The sequence below is a fragment of the Phaethon lepturus genome, unplaced genomic scaffold (genome assembly GCF_000687285.1).
Source record: "Phaethon lepturus isolate BGI_N335 unplaced genomic scaffold, ASM68728v1 scaffold1183, whole genome shotgun sequence".
Lineage (NCBI taxonomy): Eukaryota > Metazoa > Chordata > Aves > Phaethontiformes > Phaethontidae > Phaethon > Phaethon lepturus.
In genome coordinates, this window is record NW_010526726.1 from 388 (window position 1) to 23,841 (window position 23,454).

Here is a 23,454-nt window from a genome sequence, read left to right on the forward strand (position 1 = left end):
CATGCTCTCCCAGCCTTTGCTAGCAAGTGGGTGTTGTTTTGGTGGCGAAACTCTGATCTCCTCGTAGTAGTTCTTCGGGCTCTGAGGACACGGCCCTGTTGGCTTTTGGTGCAGGGAGGAGGCCGGTGTGTTGCGTCGGTGGGCAGGGCGCTGGCGGCGCGGGAGGGGGTCTGACAAGCTGCCACCACTTTCCTTCCCTTGGGGAAGGCTGAGAGTAAGTAGAACAGCCGGTGCTCGTTGCCCTGTCCAGCTGCTCATCAGAGTCTTGCGCTGGGACTAACGATGCAAAAGGTATAGCATGGATATTGCTTAAAAGAGCTGAGGTTTGGGGCTTTTTTGTTCCCCCCCCCTCCTTAGAATTTCTTGCTAGGCAAGAGAACCATGAAACTGATGAGGTCGATAAATTCTTTATTTTTGGGGACTACCTGAAAAACTTGTTTGTCTGGATATGAATACCCTTCTTTTACATATTGCAAACCTAGTAGTTGATAGGGTGAAAGCCAGGATATTTTAGAAATAGCAAGCAGTGGGATCTCTGAAGGCCAGAAGACTTTTGCATATAAATACAAAGATCACATAGATGAAAGTCTACTGCTGTTCTCAAAAATGTTGTCTTTCATTATATGGTGGCAGTTTGTCTATAGAATTTATTTGCCATAACTTAACAATATTTTTGGGGACAAAGGAGCCTTGCTGCCTCTAGATGACTTTCCTTTTGGAGTTATGTGCAACCTCGGGCAAGAAGCTGCTGGTACTTCTGACATCTGGGTGGGGAAGCAGGAGCAGGTTCATCCCAAAAGCAGACACTTGCAAAAGCAAGGAAGAGTTTACAATTCCCTTACAGCTTCTTTCAAGGAAAAGTCATAAGGAAAAAATGGGAAAAGCATAATAAAATGTTGAGCTGGCAAAAAGGAAAAAAAAAAAGTGAGATAATGGAAACACACCCTGGCATGTGTTCATGAGAACCTGGAGGGAAAATTCCCTTCCTCTTTCCCACCCTTTTTTTTTTTGGAATGCTTGCCATCTCCAACTTTGGATCTTCTCAGAGGGAATAACAAATCATAAATGTTTAGCTTACAAGCATGGTCCTGTTGCGGAGAAGAGAGTTCACTTTGTCTTATGAAGTAGCTGTGGGAATGTTACGGAGAATGCTGTGCCACTGTCCCTGTTGCAGTTGTGTGTGACAGCGTATAGGACAGTCTCTGAAATGTGGAGATATGTTATGATCAAGTAAGTTACTGAAAAATATCTTGATGCGAGCTTCCTTGTTTTCAAGAGCTTGTTTGTGAGTATGCTTCTTGGGCAATATTAACTGCTCTTATGGACTTTTTCTTTCAGGAATTGTTGGTTTGTTTTTCTTTTTTCCTACACAGTAATTCAACGTAATGAAATGGAAATTTAAGGCAGTGCTTATATCTGAAGTTGACCCCTCTTGGATGCCCTGTTCATAAACATATCAATAGCTGGCAGCACTCCGTTAACTTGCTTTGACTCATAACACATTGTTATCCACATCAAGTACATCATTTTCTTTAAATCGCATTTAAACACAGGGTTAATTCTTTGTGTGGATGTTGCCCAGCAGTAACATACTGCACATTTAAATACGAATCTGTGGTTTTGCTGCTATCTTGGCTGGTAGGTTTTATAGACTTGCTGCTGCGGTAGCCATTCCTGTTTATCTGCCAGTATATGAATTGATAGAAACTATTAATATTTTTTTTTTTTTTTCCACGCCACTATGTTGATAGATTATTTGACCTCGATCCTCAGAAAGTCCTGCAAGGTGTCATGTAAGTCATCTGAAACACTTGGGCTGTTGGTTGTGCATAGGCTAGGTTTACTTGAATTCCACTAGAGTTGTATGTCAAAGGCAAGAAGCTCTTCCTACCTTTTTCTTTTTTTGAGAAGTCTTGTTGGAGAATTTTAATGCAAACATGATAGAATTGTTTTAGCAGCCTATCACTCTGTAGTGCATATGGTTCAAATGCAGCCTCCCAGTTGCCAGAAATGAGTTAAACATTCTGTGAGCATTAAAAAAGTTTTTTGATACATTTCTTCCTTTTGACCGCCTTTTGCTCCTCTTCCTGGTCTGCTGAGACTCTTTTCTCTTATTCTGCTGCCAAGTCGATGTACCTGCCTCCTACTTTTTCCCCTGTTGCCATGCCTGCGTGTTGGCTTTTTTTTTTTTAATGCATGGCTTCCATCTCACTGATGGGAACTGCAAGCTGAAAGCAAATGCTTCCATAGAAATTAATTTAGATGCAAATTATAGTTCAGTACTTTTGTTGCATGCCAGTGAGAAGCGGTAATGACTGAAAGAGTGAGTAGAAGACTTGTCCTGCTGAGTAGGTAGTAAAACTGGTGCAAAGATCTGGTGGTTTTCTCGCTGTCCTTGGGCTGTAAGCTTTATGTTATAACTGTGCAGAAACGCAGCAAACAAGTCCTTGCCCAGGAATGACTTTTGGTGGTGAAACCAGACTTTTGCAGGCTTACCAGTAACTTTCTGGCTGTGGTTATTTAGCAAAACACCAGAAGACATGGAAGAACCAAGTGGATCAAAAAGCCAAGGATGTTGGTTGTGTTGCTTAGGACAGTCTGAGGTGTTTTCCAGTAGCAGATGAAAAACTTATTCCAGAAGGTGTCCCAGGGGCAGCATATCAGAATTAGTGTCCGTTTTTGAAATATATGAAAAACACAACATACATAAAACTGTCTCAGAAACTTTATTGGTTGAAATACCCTCTTACTTGTATTAAAAACTTCTGGTACACCACTGTAACTATTTACAGGTTCTTAACTCTTTCTGAGTCTGGTTTTGCTTCTGCCCCTTGGCTGCCTTAGTCCACTACTCATAAGGGCTGGTGTGATGGTCCCTGGGGCAAGGATGTGTCTCATCCTATGTCCAAGTGGGTTGACTGAGCCCCTCTTTTCTCCTTGGCAGATGCTCTGAGCCCTGGGTGGTGCTCTCTCCCTGCTCTCCTTTCTTTTCAAAGGACTGGAATCCACAACCCTTGGTAATCCCTTCCCTATCTTTTGAGGTGTTACTCCTATCTTTTGAAGTATTAAGTGATTTCCCAGAAATACAAGTTTTATGCGCTATCTTGTCCCAGCTAACATCTGAAATTCTTCATCGTGTCAGTGGATTCTATGCTAAGATGCTTTTCTCGCATTTAAAGACAAGAGAATACCACTTTATTTCACAATAGCTTTCAAAGGGTATATCTTTCCTGATGTTAAGTAAATCCTATGTGGTAGATTTGTTATGTTCCAGATATTGGTGATGGGTGTGAAACTGTACAATTTAGAATAGTGTATATATAAAAATAGAATTTAGAATAGTGTACATATAAAAAAATTCTGTCAGTCCACAATTCTCTTTGGACAGAAAAATACTGCTTTTTATAATAACCTTCTTCCTTTGACTTCAGGGTATCTGAAGAGGTATTGGAAGTTGGAATGAACTGGTAATTTGGGGTGGAGTAGAAGAGGATTAAAGTTCTCCCAGAAGTGTTTGTCAGAAGATGTGCAGGTTTTTTTTTCCTGCATCCTGGCTGAAAATACTGATGACCTAGATTTTTATTTTGATTGATGGAACTGTACGAATATCAAGGATCAGAAAATAGGCTGTCTTTAAGAGGCTTTGTATCTGCAGATTGTCTTCAGTTACAGTAGTCCTGTTCTTCATATGCTTCTGAAGACACTTGAATGAATAAGTTGGGTTTGGGGCTTTTTTTTTTTAATTGCATCTTTGTAATTTTAATGAAAGACAACTTCTGAATGAGGTTTGATAAAGGTAAAATATAGCTAAATGCTTCTTGAACTTGAAAATCACGACAATCCAGTTGTCATCTTGTAATTTGAGGAAGCTTTTAATTACATATTCTGAAAGTATTTAAATGATCAGATCTGTTCTTTTCCTTTCTTTCCCATGAATTGTCAGAGAGGTTGTGTTCAAAATCTTCTTTTGTCCAGACAGTGAAGTCTTACCTGGCTAGGAGCTTTTTCCTTTTCCTTCTCATGGGAAAACTGAGAAATAATTTCCCTTTTGTCCAGTACTGCTGTATGTGGTTCTGTTGATCTTATTTCAAAATGTCAAGTTTCCTGCAGAACTTTTGTTCACATCATTTCTGTCATGTTTGTCTGGGTATTGGTAGTAGGTAGGAAGAGGAGAATTGTGTGTAGCTGCCATTAAATCATGAATTTCAGTTCAGGATTTGAAGTGTTGAGATTGTTACAAGGATGACTACTACCTTTTACTGTACCTGATGGCAAACTATTTAAAATGTGCAAGGCCCTTATCTGCACACCCACATCTGTAGGGCAGTGCGTACATTTACCTTTCTGTTTACTGTCTTTATAAATGATCAAGCTTAATATAGTTTCCTTCTGTAAACATAAATAACATTGCGGCCATGCTTATGCTTGAGAGGTCTTATGGGTTTGCTTTGTGTCTACTTAGGTGCTTTTCTAAACCTGTCATCTTCTACATACTGTTCTACAGCTCAGATTTGCCCAAAATATGCTTTGACTGCATCGTGCAAGGTCAGCATTAATGTCAGGTATGCAGCTATTGAATATATTTAGTGTTGACAGTGCATAGACTACCTCAGACAGATATTGTAGAGGATTAAATTCTGTGTTCTCTCAGAAGTTCTCTTAACCGTTTTGCCGTTATCGGCAGAGGAGCGGAACATAGATAGCTGTATATACTTCTGCATTGTTGTAAGAGCTTCATTTGTCCCAAGACGGTTGCTGCAACATCATCTTGTGCTTTGCAGTGTGGCAGTATTTTTTTAATTTATTTTTTTAAAAGCAATTCTGGCTGGTGATCCTTAGACTATCACTTGCTTTTCACCTACTCTTAAGCTCAGGACCACCTTGATCAGATGCAAGACTTGATACCTTTTTTGTTCTCTAATTTATTTGCTGGTAAGGGGCTTCTTTGAGAGGCATTTTGTCATGCTCACATTTAGCCTGATGTCTTCAAAGAGGCAATCTGTCATTTTACAGAGAGCTGTGTAATTCCATCTTAAGGGCTGGTTTTGAAAGGAGCATTCTTTCTGAGAAATCTGGCTTACTCAAGGTCCCAACTGTTTCTCATCAGGCTGTTCCTCAGCAGTCCGAGGGTGTCATCTTTTAAGGCTTGTAAATAATCATCTTTGTGGTGCACTGAGAATTCCTATGCTACTGCTGTTTCTGTCCTTTATGAGTGTGCTTATCCAGTCATCTGGAGTTACTAGACAAGCGTTTCCCAAACTTGCGCGAGCATTTTATTGCTCAGGAAAATGAAAGAAGCATCCTATACAAGTGGCACTAGATACTGAAGAACGAAGTTCAAAATGTATATCTACAGGATCTTCCTTTTTCCCAGGGAGCATGACCAGGACTGTGGGGGGAATACTGGTGCATATCTATGCAGTATGCTTAGAGTTATATCTGCTTTCTACACAGTATGATTTTTTGAGTGTTTGAGAATTAATGTTGTTGGTATGGAAAATATAATAGTTGGCATATGGGTAAGAACTTGCAGACCCCTTTGAATCTGACGGTTGTGTTCTTAGGGTCCCTGCAGGCTTAGGCTGATAGTGCTGCAGTGGTTAGTGGTTATGTTCAGTGTTTTGAAGACTCTGAAAATGACATTTTGGTACAATCAAGATGTAACTGGGCTTACCTTTGCCGTAGATTCTTGGACGCAAAGTTAGGTATGCTTTAAAAGCTCCTTTAAGGGGCAGTGAACTTGTACTTGCATTTGACTGAAGGTGTTTTGTACTGATTGCTGGTTTCTGCCACCTTCAAAGAGGAGATACCAGAAGGAAATCACAAACCAGCGGGGAAAAAAGCTTATATTTTAAGTAGTAACACTGCTTTCATGGAACCTACCTTGTATCTCTTTTGTGGTCAGTTGATTTTAAATTTATTGGGAATGCCCCATACAGTGTGCATTTCTTACATCTGACTTTTTTCATTTATGTATGCTTGGATTTGGAAAAAAAAAAAAAAAAATGTTCCAGGCATGTGTTTAGATGACTGTGTAATAGTGTCTTGTATTTCTCAGCTATGGCAATTGGAATGAGAGCATCAGTGCAGTGTTCCACACATGCCTGCAGGGAAAGCTGTGTGAAATGTAAGAGGCAGCTTCATGGAGTGGGAAGAGAGGAGATTCCCATGTCAGTTCTAATGGAGCAACAGGTATCCCCTTCAGACAGTTATGAAGAGGCTACTTCTGCCTCATGTTCTTCATGTCCTGTTAAACAAACCTCCCTTAAGACTAAAGAATGAACAGCACTTGTTTTCACATTGTGCATCCCGAACATAGGCAATCACATTTTTGATGTCTCAGTGGGCATTTCTGAACTTCAATTTTCTGCAGGAGCTGTGTTTTGTTCTTTGCATGTTTCCTTGCTTCAGTTTTCACTAGAATGGCCCTGTGGAAACAGAACAGTCCTGTTATAATTTGCCTCTGTACATTTTTCATTTAGCTAAGAACAAGTGATGTAACTTTTTTGAAGTGTTATTTTTGTGCAATGTCATTCATGCATTGAGGGAAGTGGCTTCTGCATCTCTTCGGTTGATGCTCTGTGAACTGCAGGATAGGCTCTTTGTGGCTTGGAGATGGAAAACTTGTTCTTTAGGTTGCAGAATCTTGAGAAATTTGAGCAGGTTTAGGTGAGGCTGAGAGGATGCTGAGAGCACTAGACCATTTGTTGATTTCTGTCTTTCATGAGGTAAGCTGGGGTATCTAATAGCTAGACAAGCTTTTCTTTCAGTGATAGGAGTTGAAAGTAAAAGGCCTTAAACATCATTTGAGAATTAAGTTGTACTCTGAAGAGTGGTTTGCAATATAATAGGTTTTGTAGAGTCAAATGGAAGAATAGTGTAGATACAGAGGGAAGAGAGGACGATGCAATGGGAGGAAATTGTGTTCCTGTTATAGAATAAGATAATCTTTCCCTTTTGTGCTTTCTTTATAATACAGCAAAAGGTACAAATGCATAATACTATTTTTTGCAAGTAAGTTGTTATGTGTTATAAGTCCTGGTCTAATATTTAGAGGTGGGCTGAATTTTAGGAAATTAGGTATAACTCAGATTTGGCTAGCAGCCTTCAGACTAATAGGGTTGTTTAATATTTCAAGCTTTGCAGTTGCCACTCTGAGCCTGTGAGAGAGGACTGATGATTAATGAATCTGTTTCAGTGCTGTCTTTCAGGAGGGCATGAAGCCACTTTTCTCCAAAACCCCTCTCTTGATGTCAACCTCAGAATAGTGATACTGTTGCTGTGATGATTTTAGGCTCTAAGTAGGATGAGAGAGGAAAAATGACTTGTCAGACGAACTGATGTAGCTGGAGAAAACCAGGCAAGTATTGGTCATAAAAGTCTTGAGGTCTGAGTTAGAAGTGGTAAACTTCAAGCTGAGCACAATTGAATACTCTGAGGTCATTCAGAGTTTAACTTAACTTTATTAATTAGTTAGACAAATGCAGAGGAGAGGTGATTGCCTGTAAGGGAGGGAGAAACGTAACAGGCATGGAGGGAGAAATAGTCATTATGCCCTTTGGGTGTGTGTGTGGGGTGTTACTAAGATTGAACTAGAGGTTGGGCCTGAGAGGGATGTGTGTCACAAAATCAGCAATGCTACTGAGTTTGTGATTCTTAACATTTGGAGTTTGATTTTTTTTTTTTTCCCTTCTAAGCTGCCAGTTCAAATTGATCAGAATCAGCATGAAAAAAATGAATTTACTTACTTTCTAAAATAAGCCTATTTTCAGTTTGCATATGGAGCTATGTTCTTTTAGGCTAGCTCCCTGTAAAGTTTGGCATCCTTAGTTACATTCAAAGGACAGAACTTTGTTTACCAATTAATTTGTCTACCAGATGATGAAAAGAATTTCAGTATGTATGCTGTATTGCTGGTGCTGAACTGATAATTTAAATGTGTTGAGATTTTTATTTCTATTTTTTCTTTAGGAATGGGAAATTATAAAATTACTTCTTAAAACATACTTCAAACATGCATTGACTGAAATGCTCAGTAACTCCCCCATCCATAGAATGTGAGAGTTTATTTGATGTAGACAAATTATGGAGTCTCTGTCCTAGTGAGCATTTACTAACACCCATTTGAAAAAGGAAATTCAGGCATGACTAAAGCATATGGAAGCCAGTACATCATCGCCTCTAATAGCTATTTGGAGCTGAAAATCTGAGGCTATACTTTCATGTCAGGAAGACTTTAGATTATAGTCTAATGGGTGGTAGCTATGTCAAATGAACAGCTTTTGGTGATCCTTCAGTGATTGCTGCCCTAAGCTGAACTGGACAGAGTGCCATACAACACTATGAGCTCACATCTGGGAACAGCTAAGCAGGTGCTGGAAGGCCATTTTAAGGTATCTTCCTGTACTGAATAGAAACTTAGGAGTTCAAGTGGGTGACTTTTGGTGGACGAATTTCTTTTGGCATTCATTCTGGTTGCTCTATCACAGAGCAGGATATCTTTCGGTTTCCAAGAGTTCTGCTGAACTGCAACTGTTTTTCCCACACCTCTCTTTGGAGAATTATTTGCTGTTACGACCTAGTTTATTTAAATAGCAGAAGTTGATGCTGAAATTGAAATGTTGATGATATAGAGCTCTAGCAATTTTTTGTGAGGTTTGGGGAATTTTTGTGTTTAAAAAGTTTACCTAGTGAATCTGGCTAAATTCCCATCCTCCACTGACTTGAAGCATTTAAAATTTAAGCTACATTATCCTTAAGGCTGAGTGGGTAATTTTTCTGTTGATTAGTGATCTTATGTAATTTGTAGCCCAATTTCCAGACCCAGTGCAAAGGATAAAGCAAGAAAACATGCTTGAGAGAGAGGTGGGAGAAGCAGCATCTCCCCTTTTGTCAGTCAACCTAGAGATTTGAAAAGAAACTTTAGGATGAGAGGAAATGACCTCAGGTTGCACCAGGGCAGGTTTAGATTGGATATTCGGAAACATTTCTTCGTCAGAAGACTTGTCAAGCACTGGAACAGGCTGCACAGGGAAGTGGTTGAGTCACCATCCCTGGAGGAATTTAAAAGACGTGCAAATGTGGCACTCAGGGACATGGTTTAGTGTTGGACTTGGCAGTGCTAGGTTAATGGTTGGACTTAATGATCTTAAGGGTCTTTTCCAACTAAACATTTCTATGGTTCTGTGATTGTAACTTGAGTTGAAACTGCAGCTAAAGACACGGAGAGCTTAAGTTGTTAAGCTTGATGTAGAAGGCTAGCATGTGAATTGACTGATGTAAGCTCTTACATGGAGGTAAAGATTTGGTATAAGAGGTTTCTTCAGTCTGTTGCACACATGCTTAGCAGGGTAAGTGCTGGAAACTGGGATAGATTCAGGGTTGGAATAAGATATAAATATTTCTAACTGCAAATATGGATCATTGAAACAGCTTACCTTTCTACTTGGTAGACTTCCTTTGGCAATAAAACTTCTGACAAAATAAGTTGCCTCTCCAGAGGGTATACTTCAGATAGGAAGGGGTTTCTTTGGCATTGTGATATGAAGAAGTCGGATTAAATGATCACTTTTAGCATTATGTATGTTAAATTCTACTGTTCTACATTGCTGTAATTATAGCCATATGCTATTGTTCTACAGCACTTTCATTTTATGCAGTGTCTGAGATGACAGAATTAAGATTGGGAGCAACCATTGATTTAGGATTTCCTTGTTTAAATGTTGGGTTTGTTTAGTTTGTGCTGTATGTCAATTGTGTAACAGTTTCTAAGTGTTAAAACTCCAGTTGAGTAACAGTGTCTCTATGTGCTGCTTTCTTTTCTGTAAAATTATCTTTTTCTTTGCATCAACTGATATTTTTTTTGAATGGGATTCTGTCGTGGTTTAACCCCAGCTGGCAAGTAAGCACCACGCAGCCGCTTGCACGCTCCTCCCCCCTGCAGTGGGATGGGGAGGAGAATCAGAAAAAAAGAAAAAGTAAGAACTTGTGGGTTGAGATAAAGACAATGTAATAGGACAGCAAGGGAAGAGAAAATAATAAGAATGATAAGAGAATGTACGAAATAAGTGATGCACAGCACAACTGTCCACCACCTGCTGACTGATGCCCAGCCAGTTCCTGAGCTGTGGTGCCCCCAGCCAACTCCCCCAGTTTATATATTGAGCATGCCGTCATATGGTATGGAATATCCCTTTGGCCGCTTTGGGTCAGCGGTCCTGGCTGTGCCCCCTTCCAGCTTCTTGCTGGCAGGGCACGAGAAGCTGAGAAGTCCTTGACTGATGTAAGCACTACTTAGCAACAACTAAAACATCAGTGTGTTATCAACATTAGTCTCATCTTAAATCCAAAACACAGCACTATATCAGCTGCTAAGAAGAAAATTAACTATCCCAGCCAAAACCAGGACAGATTAGAAATCTTGAAGCTTTTCTTCCCAACTTGATGAATAACTTTAAAAATAAGGTGATTTAGGCTCTGTGTGGTTTGCTTGAGTTGGCAGGAGTTTTTAATATTTTATTCACCTGGTTGGACTAGTAATCATGTTAGTAAAAACATATTCCCTGCTAAAAGGCTAGAAAACAACTCACCTGTAATTAACAGATATTCAAGCCATAGTAGTGTCCACCTTAGAAATTAATTCTGTCAAAATAACAGTGGACATACTTGAACATGCAAAATTTGTAATTAGTTTCTGTTGTTGATTGTTTTGTGTCTACCCATAAAAATGGGAGAGGAGGAGAAAGGGAGAAGGAAGAGGAGATGAAAGCTGTACAAAGCACAATTGTCAAAACTTTAGCTCCGCAGTTAGATTCTGACTTGAGTTCAGGCTTGCTTATATGATGCTGAAACTTAGAAACTCTCCTGAAGTTGGGGCACACAGTTTTTATTTTAGCTATGTCCTTGTGTCAGCTACCAGTACCTCAGCTTTTTAGCTATTTGCATTTTGAAAACCTTTTCAGAATGATGCTTTGCATCATCCTGTTGTTCGTAATTTTGATCAGCCTCTGGTAGATAAATCTTCTGGTCTGACAAGGCATTGTTTCGGATGCTTCCTCTGTGCGTAATTGTCTTGGAATCTTTTGTAACTCTTTCATACCAAAAGTGACAGCATTGGCTTGAAGTGCCACTTCTTTTGTGGAAGGACTATTTTTCCTTCTGTGGTTGTTCATCTCATGTTTGATATTATTCTCTGTGTAGGAACTTCTTAACTATGGTTACTTACTGTATTTTCAAAAGATGCAAGATAAGAAAAATATCATGCTGACTGTTTATTTCCTCCTCTTCTATGTAGTTCCTATTGGTGCTTCCTCATCAAGTCACTCTAGCTTATTCCAAGATTCGCTGTATTTAAAAATGTAAAATCAAAATCTCACTGTGGAGTCCATGTATCCATGTTGCCTGCTTGTGATGTCTTTTGTGGAAGATGCGCGGGTATCTGGGCTCATTAGGAATGCTCTAGAGGTCTGTTCTTTCTCGGGTGAGAAATTAACTCACACCACACTAACTACTGGACACTGGTGTTTTTGTAGGAGGATTCCTAAAGTTAGAATCAACTTAATGAAAATATTGAACTTCAATAATTTCAGCTTAGGACAAAGTTCAGCACTTTAAATTGCTTCTACAGTAGTAACTTACACTGACAGACTGGAATACTAATTTTCTCATGGCTTAGATGTTTCGTAATATTAACTCTTATTGGCTAGGAATCATTAAAACTTAAAGGTCATATTTTACTCACAAATTGTTATATTTAATATTGCTTCTTGCTTATCTCAAGTGGGCTATATCTGGTGCCTTTAAACAATTACACATTAAGAATCAGAATAAAAGCATAATAACTTTATATACACTTGGCAGATTAGTTCCTCTTGTTACTCTTGTCGAGCTGCATTTGGATGGAAATTACTTTTCTTTTGAGAGTTTAATATATCCCTAAAATTTTTTGTTTTAAACATTCATACTGTGCTAATGCACTTAGGAAACTAGCAGGCATTACACTTTATTTATAGCTAATTAACTGAACTGATTGCTTCTGGGTTGCTATGTTTCAAAAGATTATTAGAGCTGGTAAACCTCACCTGATAATTCCCCTCTGCCCCCAGTTTCTAGAGTTTGTAGGAAGTGAATAAGTCCTCTTGCTACACTTAAAACTGAGTGATCACAGGATTGAGCTGCTGAAATTATATTCTTTCTTAAGAAGCAGTGGAGATGGAAGAAGCTGGTTTACCACTTAAGGAAGTAATATTTCCAAGCGCTTAGCTTGGATCTGTTTGCCATTTTTTATTGTTGGCAGTCTATATATCCTGCTTGAGTGTTTTTTCACATAAATTACTTTATCCCATTATAGTGTATGTAGGCATAAATATCAGCTATCAGATTTCAAATTGCGCATTAAAACTACTGTAATTTAAGTTATTTTGTTAAATGACTTTGAATGTAGTTTGAATCTAAACTATAAGATTTAATAAACAGGATAGAAAAAAACCCAAACAAACAGAAAAACCCACAAAAAACAAAACCCCCAACCAATCTCAAACGCATCTTAAGACCTCTGTCATATGCAAGCTCCATGGTTTGTCTTTTGGCTCTATAGAAAGCTACCTTTATGAGGCTGAGAAACTTAAGTAGTGCTGGAATGTACCAGGTACATGTATAAGATCTGCATTTTTCTTGTGAAGCTGCTCACGCTGTGCTGTTGCCTGGCCGTAGGGTTGATGACCTACCTGAGGGCTTGGAGCTGATTATTGGAATGGCTGTGTATCCCCCTCTTTTGGATCATATTTTTTTCCCAGATTAGACCTAGAATCACCACAGACTAGTTGTTCTTTTGAAGTTCTTATCTCTTTGTAATTGTGTTTTTGCTGCCGTTTCCTTCTTCCTCATTTCAAGAACTCTTTGTACGTGATACTCGGAAATAAAGTGGGTATCCAGTTTTGGCCTGCAAATTTCTGAGGTTTCTTTGTTACCTTTTGTAGAAGATAATGATCTTCACTGCTTTTTCTTCTTGGATGAATCTCATGTCGTCTTGGATCTGAAGGCAGTCAAGCTCAAACTTGTTGGAGCTGATGTTTTCAAGTAAGGGAGTTGCCCTCAGTTTTTCCAAGGTTTGTGATTCATCAAGGACCTGATAGACTAGGACAGCATGCGGTACCTCTTTACTTCTTAAGGTGATTAGCTTGCTGATCAGGAGAATCTCCATAAAACGTCATGTGGAATCACATAATTATTTGTCATAATAAGCAAAATAAAAGTCTACTATTACTCAACACTGGATTACAGAATTTTAAGAATCTCTTTGGTTTCCATATCCACCTGCTTCCTGTGTATTGAATACGTTCATTTCTGTTAGTGGCAAACTTGAAGAGATAACAAGGCGTGGAACTTGGGAGTGCCAAGATGTATTGCATACAAACATGATGATCTTTGCCGAGTCCTATGTCTGACAGCTTTTGGTAACCTTACCAATTCAAAGGTATTTTACTTGCGTGCAAGTTTAACTACTTGAGTGTACCTGTGTTGGATTTGTCAGGTATCTCGAGGTTGCGATATTTCTTGTCTACCTGCCATGACCTTCCTGAGGAACTTCATGAACTCAGATGGAGAAAGTCATCCAAATCATTTACAGATCAGGACTGCATTCTCACTAAACCTCTCAATTTGAGTGTTGTGGAACTTGTCCATGTTCCTGCCACTTCTGAAAGGGTGTTGAAATCAAATTCTAATAGGCAGTACTTACTAAATGGTTAGAAGGTTGGCAAGCTATTCTATTGTGGAGTTGGTGCACGAGGCACAAAAGTTTGTTGTTGGTGGTTTTTTGTGCGTTGTTCTTTTTAAACACAAAATAATATGTAAAATCACCTGAGCAGTGTTAAAATGTCATCAAAATCTGTTTGTTAATTCTTCAGAGTGCTTGGCATGTGCCTTCTCTTTAGTGTCTCAAGATGCCTTTGTGGGTATGTGATGTGATGCAGCCTTTCTGATTACTTTGAGAGTTGATGCCTAAGGATAACAGGGAGAGGTAGCCCTTTTAGAAGTCCTGGAGTGGCGTGAGCAGTTTAGTATCTGAACCTAGCATGCCTATTGGTACGGTTTCCATTCCTTTGAGACATCCAGATCATTGCTTCTGCCATGGTTTTGGACTGACTCTTGTATTTTGAAAACGTTTAAAAATGACTGGGATACTTTCATACCAAGCGTTCAGCATAGAAACCACTGAAGTACTCTTTCTGAGTTTTGTGACATCTTCAAGTTCATTCCTTAAATTTTCTTGGATTTCCAGCTTTGCCTGTCTTCTGATCTTGCTCTTTTTCCTCTACCTCCTGTCTTGTGGTGTAAAGTTACCAAACTTAGGAGAGATATAATAGAAAGGTCCAACACTTTCTGCTGATACTCAGCTGTGTAAAACTGTGCTGAGTAGGCAGATTCCTGTTAAGTAATGGCTCACTGGACAAGTCAAGGGGTTTCCTGACTCTGCCTGTGTTAAGAGATACACAGAACTGCAGTTCAGTGTTCATCTGCTTTCAGTGCTGCTCCCTTGCTGGAGCTCCAAGATACTAGCCAAACTTGAGAAGTTAGCCTCCATTTGCTTAAAATTCCTAGAGCACTCTTCTGTGGTTGGGGAACTGTATGCAATGGGAGAGTGAGTCACATGGCGAAATACTGCAGGAAGAACAGGCAATTACCTTTTACTAATTGAAGTTTATAAAGCTTTTGTTTGTGCCAGTGCAGATACTGCCTGCCTTGGCTAAGAAGCTTTTTTATAACTCTAAAGCAGTGAGTTTAATACTTGGGACAACTGCTTATTACAGTGGAATTTGCATGTTCAGTGGGTCCGTAAGGGCTTCATGCAGAGGCCAGGGTCAGTCTTAAAGAGCAAGGCTACTCTAAATCTCTTAAAATTTGCAGATAGCAGGTGGAAGAGTGGTAAGAAAATATGCTAACTTAAAGCAACTGCTAAAGCTCCCACATTTTTTTGAATGAATTATGGGCTTAGTTAGCCAGTGATTAACTTAGCAATTTTGCCACTGCTAACACTATAATCAATCTAGTTTTGTTTTTTGTTCATAAAGAATTATCTGAATTTGGAGTGTTTTTGTTCTCTGTTCTTACAAAGGTCCCTACAACTAGAAAGTTTCCTAGAAATGTGTCACCTTGGTTTTCTGAAACTGGTCATAAGCTGCTAGCTTGCTTTTGAATTATCTGGATGTTAATATATGTTCAATATCTTCTTATGAAGTAGGAAAAATCTTAAAAAGGTGGTAATGTTTTTTAGGATACAGTAGCAATTTGAACAACAAGGTTGCAAACCACACATTTTCATAGAACTTCTTAGTGTGTTGCAAGGGGTGTCCTCTTTCCAAAATGCTTCCCTTGTTCCTTTACCATAGTATGAATGCCTTTAATATATTTAACCTTGCAGTAACTCTCAGACAGGAAAATGCTTTTGTTTCAGCTTTATTCCTGGGATTTTGCCATACAGATGTTTAGGTGTCCTGCTGATATTCACAAGAGGAAGCCTATGGTGAAGAGGAGAGTGAAAGCCCGGTCTCTGGAGACTGGTCATAATTCCTTGTTACTTTTTGTTTTTCCTCCCCTCTTTGCCCCCTCAGCTTGTCTTTTCCTGCACCCAGTAGAATATTCAGTTAAATACTTTATCAACATTTCATTTCCCAGCCAGTAGTGTTTTTTTTTTTTCTTCTAGAAGTCTAGTGAATATATGGGCACAAAGTACAGGTATATCTAGTTTTCATCAATAATGAGACTTCTTCATGTCTGGTGTGCATGTGAGATAGGTCGGGTTTTGCTTACTTGAATAAGCTGGGATGTAATGGAATCCCAGAGCTCTGGGGTATTTATCTGTGGGCTGTGGAAACTGTGCCCTGAAGCACTACTCAGTCCTGTAGGTGCAGCACGGAGATGCGGAAGACTGCTTGATAAGCCTTCATGGAAATAGTTAATTCTATAGATTAAGCCCTCAGTACCTCAGCATAATTTACCAGGGTTTGTTTTTCTTTCTGGATTTACAGAGATATGAAAAATGCTGTAATTGGAAACAACAAACAAAAAGCCAACTTGATTGTTTTGGGAGCAGTTCCAAGGTATGTCCTTTGCTACTCTCCTTTTCACTGATTCACAACAGGTCTGGAATAATGATCCTTAGATCACAGGCACTATTTTGTTTTAACTTTGATTGTAGTTGACTGCATACTTTCTTTAATGTAACTGAGACAGACTTGAAATATCCGTTAAACTCATGTACTAGAGAACAGGCTGTTGAGTAATGCTTTTAATTTAGACTTCCATATAATTCTCTAAAGTAGTCTTCGTGATTTTTATTAAACTTTATCAGTTGAGGAATGAAATCTAATTTCTGACATTGATATTAATGATGGATGAAAGTGATTGTATTTTAATAATGTTCTTCAGCCCATGGCCTGGTGAGTTCCCAAATGAAAATGTGTAAGGTTATGTTAAAAATATAATTTAAAAATATTGAAAAGTATCTGAGATAATTTGCTTGTCTTCTCCACCTGCTTCAGAGGATTAAAAACCATTGATCATAGTTTGTTGCTGAATTACTGCTTCAGCTCATGTTATTTTCTGCATCCTGATTCCACTAGTACAAATTTAACAGGTAACTTTAGCTACTGGATTGCTCACTACGGCTATCATTTCACCCATCTTCTCCTCCAGCTTTCTTTCAGCCACAATTTGCAGCAATGGGGAAGGAAAGCATTGAGCACTGCATTACTTGTGCTTACAGTGTGGGACCCACCTATGATCTTTTAGCTTAAATGGTAACTAGGTCCCAAACTGTCCTGCCTGAGAGAGCTTCTTCTGGCTTGTCAAAAAAAGCATTTTATTTGCAGGGAATATCTTCTAATTCACAGATTGAGTTTGTGTCAAGGCTAGTCCTTTAAATTCACTAGGGGTTAGCTGTGAGGAACTCCCCACTACAAAACCTGCGGAATTATCTTCCATTTTGACCAAATATCAACAGGTGAAGAGAAGACTTCATATGAGACAAAAAGATCAAAGTGGACATTTGTTGAAGATCATGCAAAGTTTAAGGAATTTTTTTCAGCAACAGACCCTAAGCGATTCTTGTGACTACCATTGGTTCTTGTGTTCCCATTTTAAAAGCAACAGAAGATCTCCAACTTCCAAATCTAGAATCTGCCTGTTCTTAAATTTCGTAGGACTTCATGCTCCTTCAATTACCCTGCTTTCTGTTGTTACTTGTTCTGTGCCCAGTAATGAAAATTCATGTTTTTTTCCTGTTGTTAATGCCTTCTGGCTGTCCAAGTAAATTATATGGTTAACTTATAACTGCAAATAAATGACTGGGTTTGGAAAATCTTAAAAGATAAACTGTCGTGCTTGTTCTCACTTCAGTACAAGTTACTGTCAAATGAGAGGAAATCTAATGTCAAGGCTTTTCAGACTAGAGGTGTAGGTGAAGGTAAATTGGCTGGCTCATTGGCAATGCTCACTGGCTAAAACTTAAGTGGCATCATCTACCCACAGGTGCCTTTCTGAAGGCTTTAGAATTTCCTCAAGATGTTGCAGACAGACTTAAATAGTTTATACACCATTTGGATTTGAGAACTCCTCCTGTTCTCTCTAACAAGGTGGTGGGAATTCACTGTTGTTTTTGACATGCCTTCTAATTCATGAAAAGGCTGCTGAAGCTGTTATGAGTACTGGAACCTTTGGAATTCCAGTCTGCACAGTCAAACCTTTCCCCAATAAGAATAGGAGTAAGCAAGCTAGCATTCTTTGCTTTAAGTCTCCTCTGCAAAGTTAACAAGGAGAACAGATTTCTTTTCACAGAGTTAGATTGCAGTCTCCCAAGGGAAGTTGATTCTTTTCTATAATGGCGTGGGGATTGTTAGAATTCTGCTGCTGCTTTGTCCTGTGGTGCAACTTCTTGTTTACCCATTTCTTGCTTCTCTCTGCTTCCCCAAGTATTCCTTCAGCAAGCTTTCCAAAGAAACCCTTTAGACCCAAAGAACCCCTTCAGATTTCTATCACTTAGTGGAAAAGAAAACGGCGTGTTCACATATTAGAACAGACTCTTATGAGGTTTGGAAACAAGTCTAGGAAGTATCTTTTGTTTGAAATTAGGCCAAATGCTACTGGTATGTCTGAAGTATCCTCATTATTTTAAAATATTGGACTGCTACTTGGTTGGAAAAATGTACAGTCCTTTGAAGATCTCCATACAGGAAGAAAATGCTGGGGAATAATGGCTGAATCACTGTCATTTCTAGGTTAGTGGCCCCCTGAGTCCATGAGCTGACTGCTTAGTGGTATCATCTGTAGAAAGGCAGATATAGATATACCTTAATTTTTTTTTTGTCCCTTTGAAATTCAGTCTGACCTATGGTCACTTCTTGACCATTTGTGGGTGCTAAGAAAAACAAAGTCAGTTGAAGAAAGCTTACAGAATTGCCATGTCTGGATGTAAGAACTAAGAAGTGTTAAGAACTGTACAAATGTGTACAAAAGCATAGTCCTAGATGTTAAGCATATAAATGTAGCCAGCCTGTATGTTTCTTAAGAAACAATTTTCTATATCCTTTCTTCTCTACAGGATGAGAGCTGTTCCTTCACACTCTCATGAAATGCTGGCACCACTGTCAGGACTGCGGAAATTTTACATTTTCAAACTCAGACTTTTTAGTAGCAGTCCCAGAAAAATAACATTTCTAAAGTACAGGGTTGGGGGAAAGGTATTTTAATGCCATAATAAGTTATTTCAGTGGTGGGCTGACTTAAAACAAAAGTCAGCCTTGGCCTAAAAGTAGTTTACTACTAGTACTGTCCTTCAATTTTCTAGTGTGGGTTTTTTTCTCTTCCACCCCACGTAAGTGCTAGCAGAGAATGGGGAAGTCTGTATTAATTACTGGTGTGCTCCTTCACTTGACAGTTTTGAAAGAACAAATAGTGCAGCTCTTGTGCCTATCAGCATGTCAGACACCTCTTCAGAGTCCAAGTTCAGTATTTAAAGCTTTTTGTTACTTGCTCTTGCCTCCTAAATCTTAAAAAGGAAAATGATTGAGTCCTCATTTCAAATGGGATAAATTGTTCATTTCTAACTCATCTTCATAGGACTTTTGACTTAACAAAACAATGTTCATTTAGTAGCAGTTAGTCTGTAGTGCTGTTGGCTTCCTATCCTCTGAGTTGTAATTGAAGCCTCTATTGTAAAGTCCACCAGAAAGGGGCTAGAAAAATGTATGCTGTGGAGTCCAGGCTGACAATCATATTGTCATCATATTCATTGCCACTTAATGACACCTAAGGCACAGGGGAACTAAAGACTCTCATTCAAGCGGTTACCAGGACTGCCCAGGTATCTTGCCATTCCTTGCCATAACTACAGAAGCGGAGTAGTCTTTCCCTCCCCACTCTGCAGTACCTTGTGGCTTCCTTTATACAGTTCCCCACAAATTCCACATCAGCTATGTTTTAAGGCCACTGAGTTAGTGGGTAGGTTACTTTCTGTTGTAGGCAAAAGTTACGCTCTTAAGCTCTTTCTGAATTCTGCAGTCAACAGTCTAAAGCCTCTGGCTTACAGAGATGGAATTGGAAAAGAAAAACATTCAGTGAAATGAACATGCGAGTTCTTTAACTCTGCTTTGCAACTTTGTGGACCACTTTCTGTACCCTGAAAGATACGGCATTCAGTGGTTTGTAATCCAGTCAAAAGCTGAGCCCTTCAAGCCTTTGACACATTTCTTCTCTTCCCCTTCCTTCGTCTGGTGGATGGTAGAGTGTAGAGAAGACAGTGTTAAATTCCAGTCATGACAGCATAGCTTTGTCTTCCTGTACATTGTGGTTACCTGCTAAAGCTCTGACCTGTGCTGTTTTGTCAAAAATGTTAGCTGAATCAAGTTATTGCTTATATAATCATTACTGAGAGTTTAATACTTAAAGTCTAATCCACTTCAGATCTAGTTTTTCATTAAGAGCTTCAGTTATTCCTCTGCTCCAAAATGAATACAGAGTTTTTAAAATCAAATCTTAAACCAAGACCTTTAACATAAACACTTAAGTCATTCTTGTCACTTCCCATAACTTCCAGCTGATTGTTCTCCAGAGTCTTAAGGCATAAAGTCAGTTGTTTGGAGCTGTAACATGGTGGTGTACTTCTTCCCAAAGCTGAAAGTCTATCTCTAGGTAGGTGCACTTCAGAGTACTTCATATAGTTAATTTTCACCTTTCCCCACGTCTTTTATTAGGGATTCTGTTTAACTGCTGGGGAAGTTTATTTATTTATTTATTTATTTCATTTCTTTGGAGCACATTTTAAATGATATGTAGAAAAGCTGATGAACTTTTATCCATTCCATCATTTGACATTTGAGTTCTACGAAGCATGCTGTTAGGTTGTCTGTGGAAGTGAAAACTAGTAAGAATTTGTTGGGGTTTTAACTTGTTTCTAGTGCCATGGACACCCATGAAATGTTATGTTTTAATTTATTGTTAAACATAATCAAATTCCTTCAGGCAGTGTTCTTTTAGAGTTTGCCAGAAAATAAGACTGCTGCTTTGACAACTGTGTAACTACTAATAAGATGAGAAGATATGTTTATTAACCGGAAGGTTCTGTTACATCCCGAAGTCTGTCAGCTAAGGAAAAGGATTTTATATAGGCTAGTGTCTACATTAAACATCAGAAAAGTATCTGTAAAGAAGAGTTTAGTGTGCAGTATTGGCTGGCAAATACTGGAAAAATTAAAACTGACATACTGATAAGTACGTAGAGGAATTTGCATATTTGTGATAGTGTTTGAAACGTTTGAGTGGTGTTCCTTTTGTTTCGAGGTTTAAAAAGAAAACTTAGGCAGGATGGCTTTGTGTATCCTGATCAATTCTTTTTTTAAATGCGTGGTATTACAAATGCGTAGATGACCCATGGTGTTGATACTTGATCCTGCATGGAGCTTAGCAGAAGAGCACCCTTACATATTGAATGCTTTCATCCTGCGATGCTGGCTATTGTGAGAGAGTTGCAGGACTGCAGGGTGAAAAACCACTCTGTTGCTTTCAGCTTTTCTTGGAGTTACTTAGATGAATGTCAAATAATGTTCTTAGTTAAAGAATTCATTCGGTGTTTAAGTAAAAGATAGTCAACACATGTCCTACACTTGGGTATTTAGGAATAATGGGCTTGTGCATATAGCAAGCGCAACTTTATAGTTTAACACCAGGAAAGTATGTCTGTTAGTTTGTGTCCTGGGAAGCTTGGCCTCACAGCTGCAGTATTGAGCAACCTTCTCTAGTTGATCCTGCTTTGAGCACTACTAGATGACCTCCAGGGATCCTTTCCAACATCATCTATTCTGTGCCTCTGTAATCTTACTTAATGAAGAACTGCCTTTATATGTCTAGTGTTTTCTTGGGGTGATCCTTGAATTCAGGGACTCCCTCTAGAAGTTCTTTTAATTCGTGCCTCTTATAATGCTACTCCTGAAGGACAGGCTATCCTTTAACTGTAGGAATGCAAGTATTTGCTTGAGAGAACCATCTCCTGTACAGACAAAGTATTAACACTTGCCTGAGTATTCTGCTCTGAATCCATCGTTAGCTATTATAACGAAACACTCCCTTATGAGTGAGGGTAGGGTTTCAATGAAAGTCTTAATTCCTTGATTTATAACTTCATATGCTGAAATTATGCAGGAAAGATGTATTTGTGCAACTGTACGTTGTGCTTGGTTCATGGGGTCATGCGAGTCTCTTTAGTTACTGCCTGGTTAGGATTAGACATAGCAGTATTGAACCCAGTGCTATCCCAAAATGGGTTTAGACAGAGGTTCTCTAAACCACTTCTGGAGGTGTGCACTGATCTGTGGACCTGATACTGAATTTTGGTAAAGAAGCAGCACAGTAATGGATTAGGAGTTAACTTGCATAGATCTGACGACTTTTTCTTCTTGTACCTGGGGCAGTAAAGCCATTGGACTGTTTCAGAGAACAAACTTAGCCAGCAGTTTTCACTACAGTCTAAGACTAGGTTAATAGACAGATGTGATTAGGTTTAGCAATGACAGCAGATTTTTTTTTTTAAATATTTTCTAGTTTCTAATCTTAAGGTAGCCATCAGAAAAGAGTTCTTTTGTGAAAGTTCTGGTGTTGTGAAGTGGCAAGGGCCAATGAATGGTGGAAACTGGTATGAGAAATATTTAACCTCTATGTGGTTTTTTTCTCTTATTATTTGAGTGATGGTATATGATACCTGCTGTTGACTATTTTTGTTATCTGATGGTTTATTTTCTCAGTTTCTTTGTTAAATAATTTAGAAAAGGTAAAAAATTCTTAGTAGCTGGGAATTATTTTTCTTGATAAAGGATGAAGAATATTGCAGGGTTGCCAGTTCTGATGAGTCATACAAACATAGGAGTCAGTATTAAAAATATGAAGACCTGCACCTTTTGAGGGATTTCTAGATTCATCACATGTGCTTTACTGTGAGGAAAAGGGAGCAGCCAGTTCCTTTCATGACATGGAAGGAGGGAGAAGAAACCTCATCATGGAGGACCTACCCCTTTTATGGAAAGGAGACTGCAACTGCTTTTCATCTAATTTGTCTGTGCAACACCATTTGTTAAAGAGGGAATAAAACCTGAACTGTTCTTAAGCGTGAGGGGATGAAGATGCCTGCAGTCGCTCCTGCAGACATGTGAGGAAGGATTCATAGTTTGAGGCCTAGAGAAGGAGCTACTGTAGAAATGTTAGTGAAGTGACTGATAGGAAGCTAGCAATGTTATTGTTTGTTTTTTGTGTTTTGGGTGATAAACCGGACTTTGATATGCCAGATAACCTGTCTTAGTATGCGTGATAGGATCTTTGTTCCTAACAGGAATGAACAGTGTTAAGAAATCAAGCTGGGAGGAACAAAAAAAAGGCATAAATAATTTAAGCTCCTAAAAATGTCTGCCAATTTTGAGTATCAGATTTGGATGTTCTGACATTTTTTCCTGAACTTTAAATACTTAACCAATAAAGGGATCAAAGTCTTTTTTTAGGACAGAAAAATGGCATTTTACAAAGGGCGAGGAATCTATTAAAGTTTCTCTTGGTCAGTTGATATTCTGGGGGAACAAAAATGTTTTAAAACTGGAAACTAATTTTTCCAAAGAAGAGTTGGTTTGATGGTTGTAAGAAAGTCATAGGTCTGTCAGCATTCATTGTATGAACTGTTTCGGCACAAGAAGTCTCTTAACTGCAGAGAAAGTGTGTTCTGTATCTCTTCTCCAGAACAGAGACTGGTGTGCTTAGTGATGCACAAAATAATTATGATCATCTTAACTTCTTGTGTCTTTTATAAAGTAATTTTTGGTAAGATCGTGTCCAAAGCCAGAAAATACTAGGTTCTAGTCAAGTTCCCATCTCCAGTTTGCCTCCAGTGTTGGTACCTTTTCAACTTGGTCTGTTTCAGCA

The 23,454-nt window shown here is 38.8% G+C and overlaps 1 protein-coding gene across 1 annotated transcript in view; it reads left to right on the forward strand.

The window, feature by feature from the left end:
* Nucleotides 1–1,740: 1,740 nt before the first annotated feature.
* The window catches only part of ARMC8 (armadillo repeat containing 8), a 78,048-nt gene continuing 56,334 nt past the window's right edge, over nucleotides 1,741–23,454 (forward strand). The window contains exons 1-2 of the mRNA XM_010283138.1: nucleotides 1,741–1,793; nucleotides 16,029–16,100. Coding sequence (XP_010281440.1) covers nucleotides 16,033–16,100 — 68 coding nt within the window. The 5' untranslated portion in view covers nucleotides 1,741–1,793; nucleotides 16,029–16,032. The remainder of the gene's footprint in view (nucleotides 1,794–16,028; nucleotides 16,101–23,454) is intronic.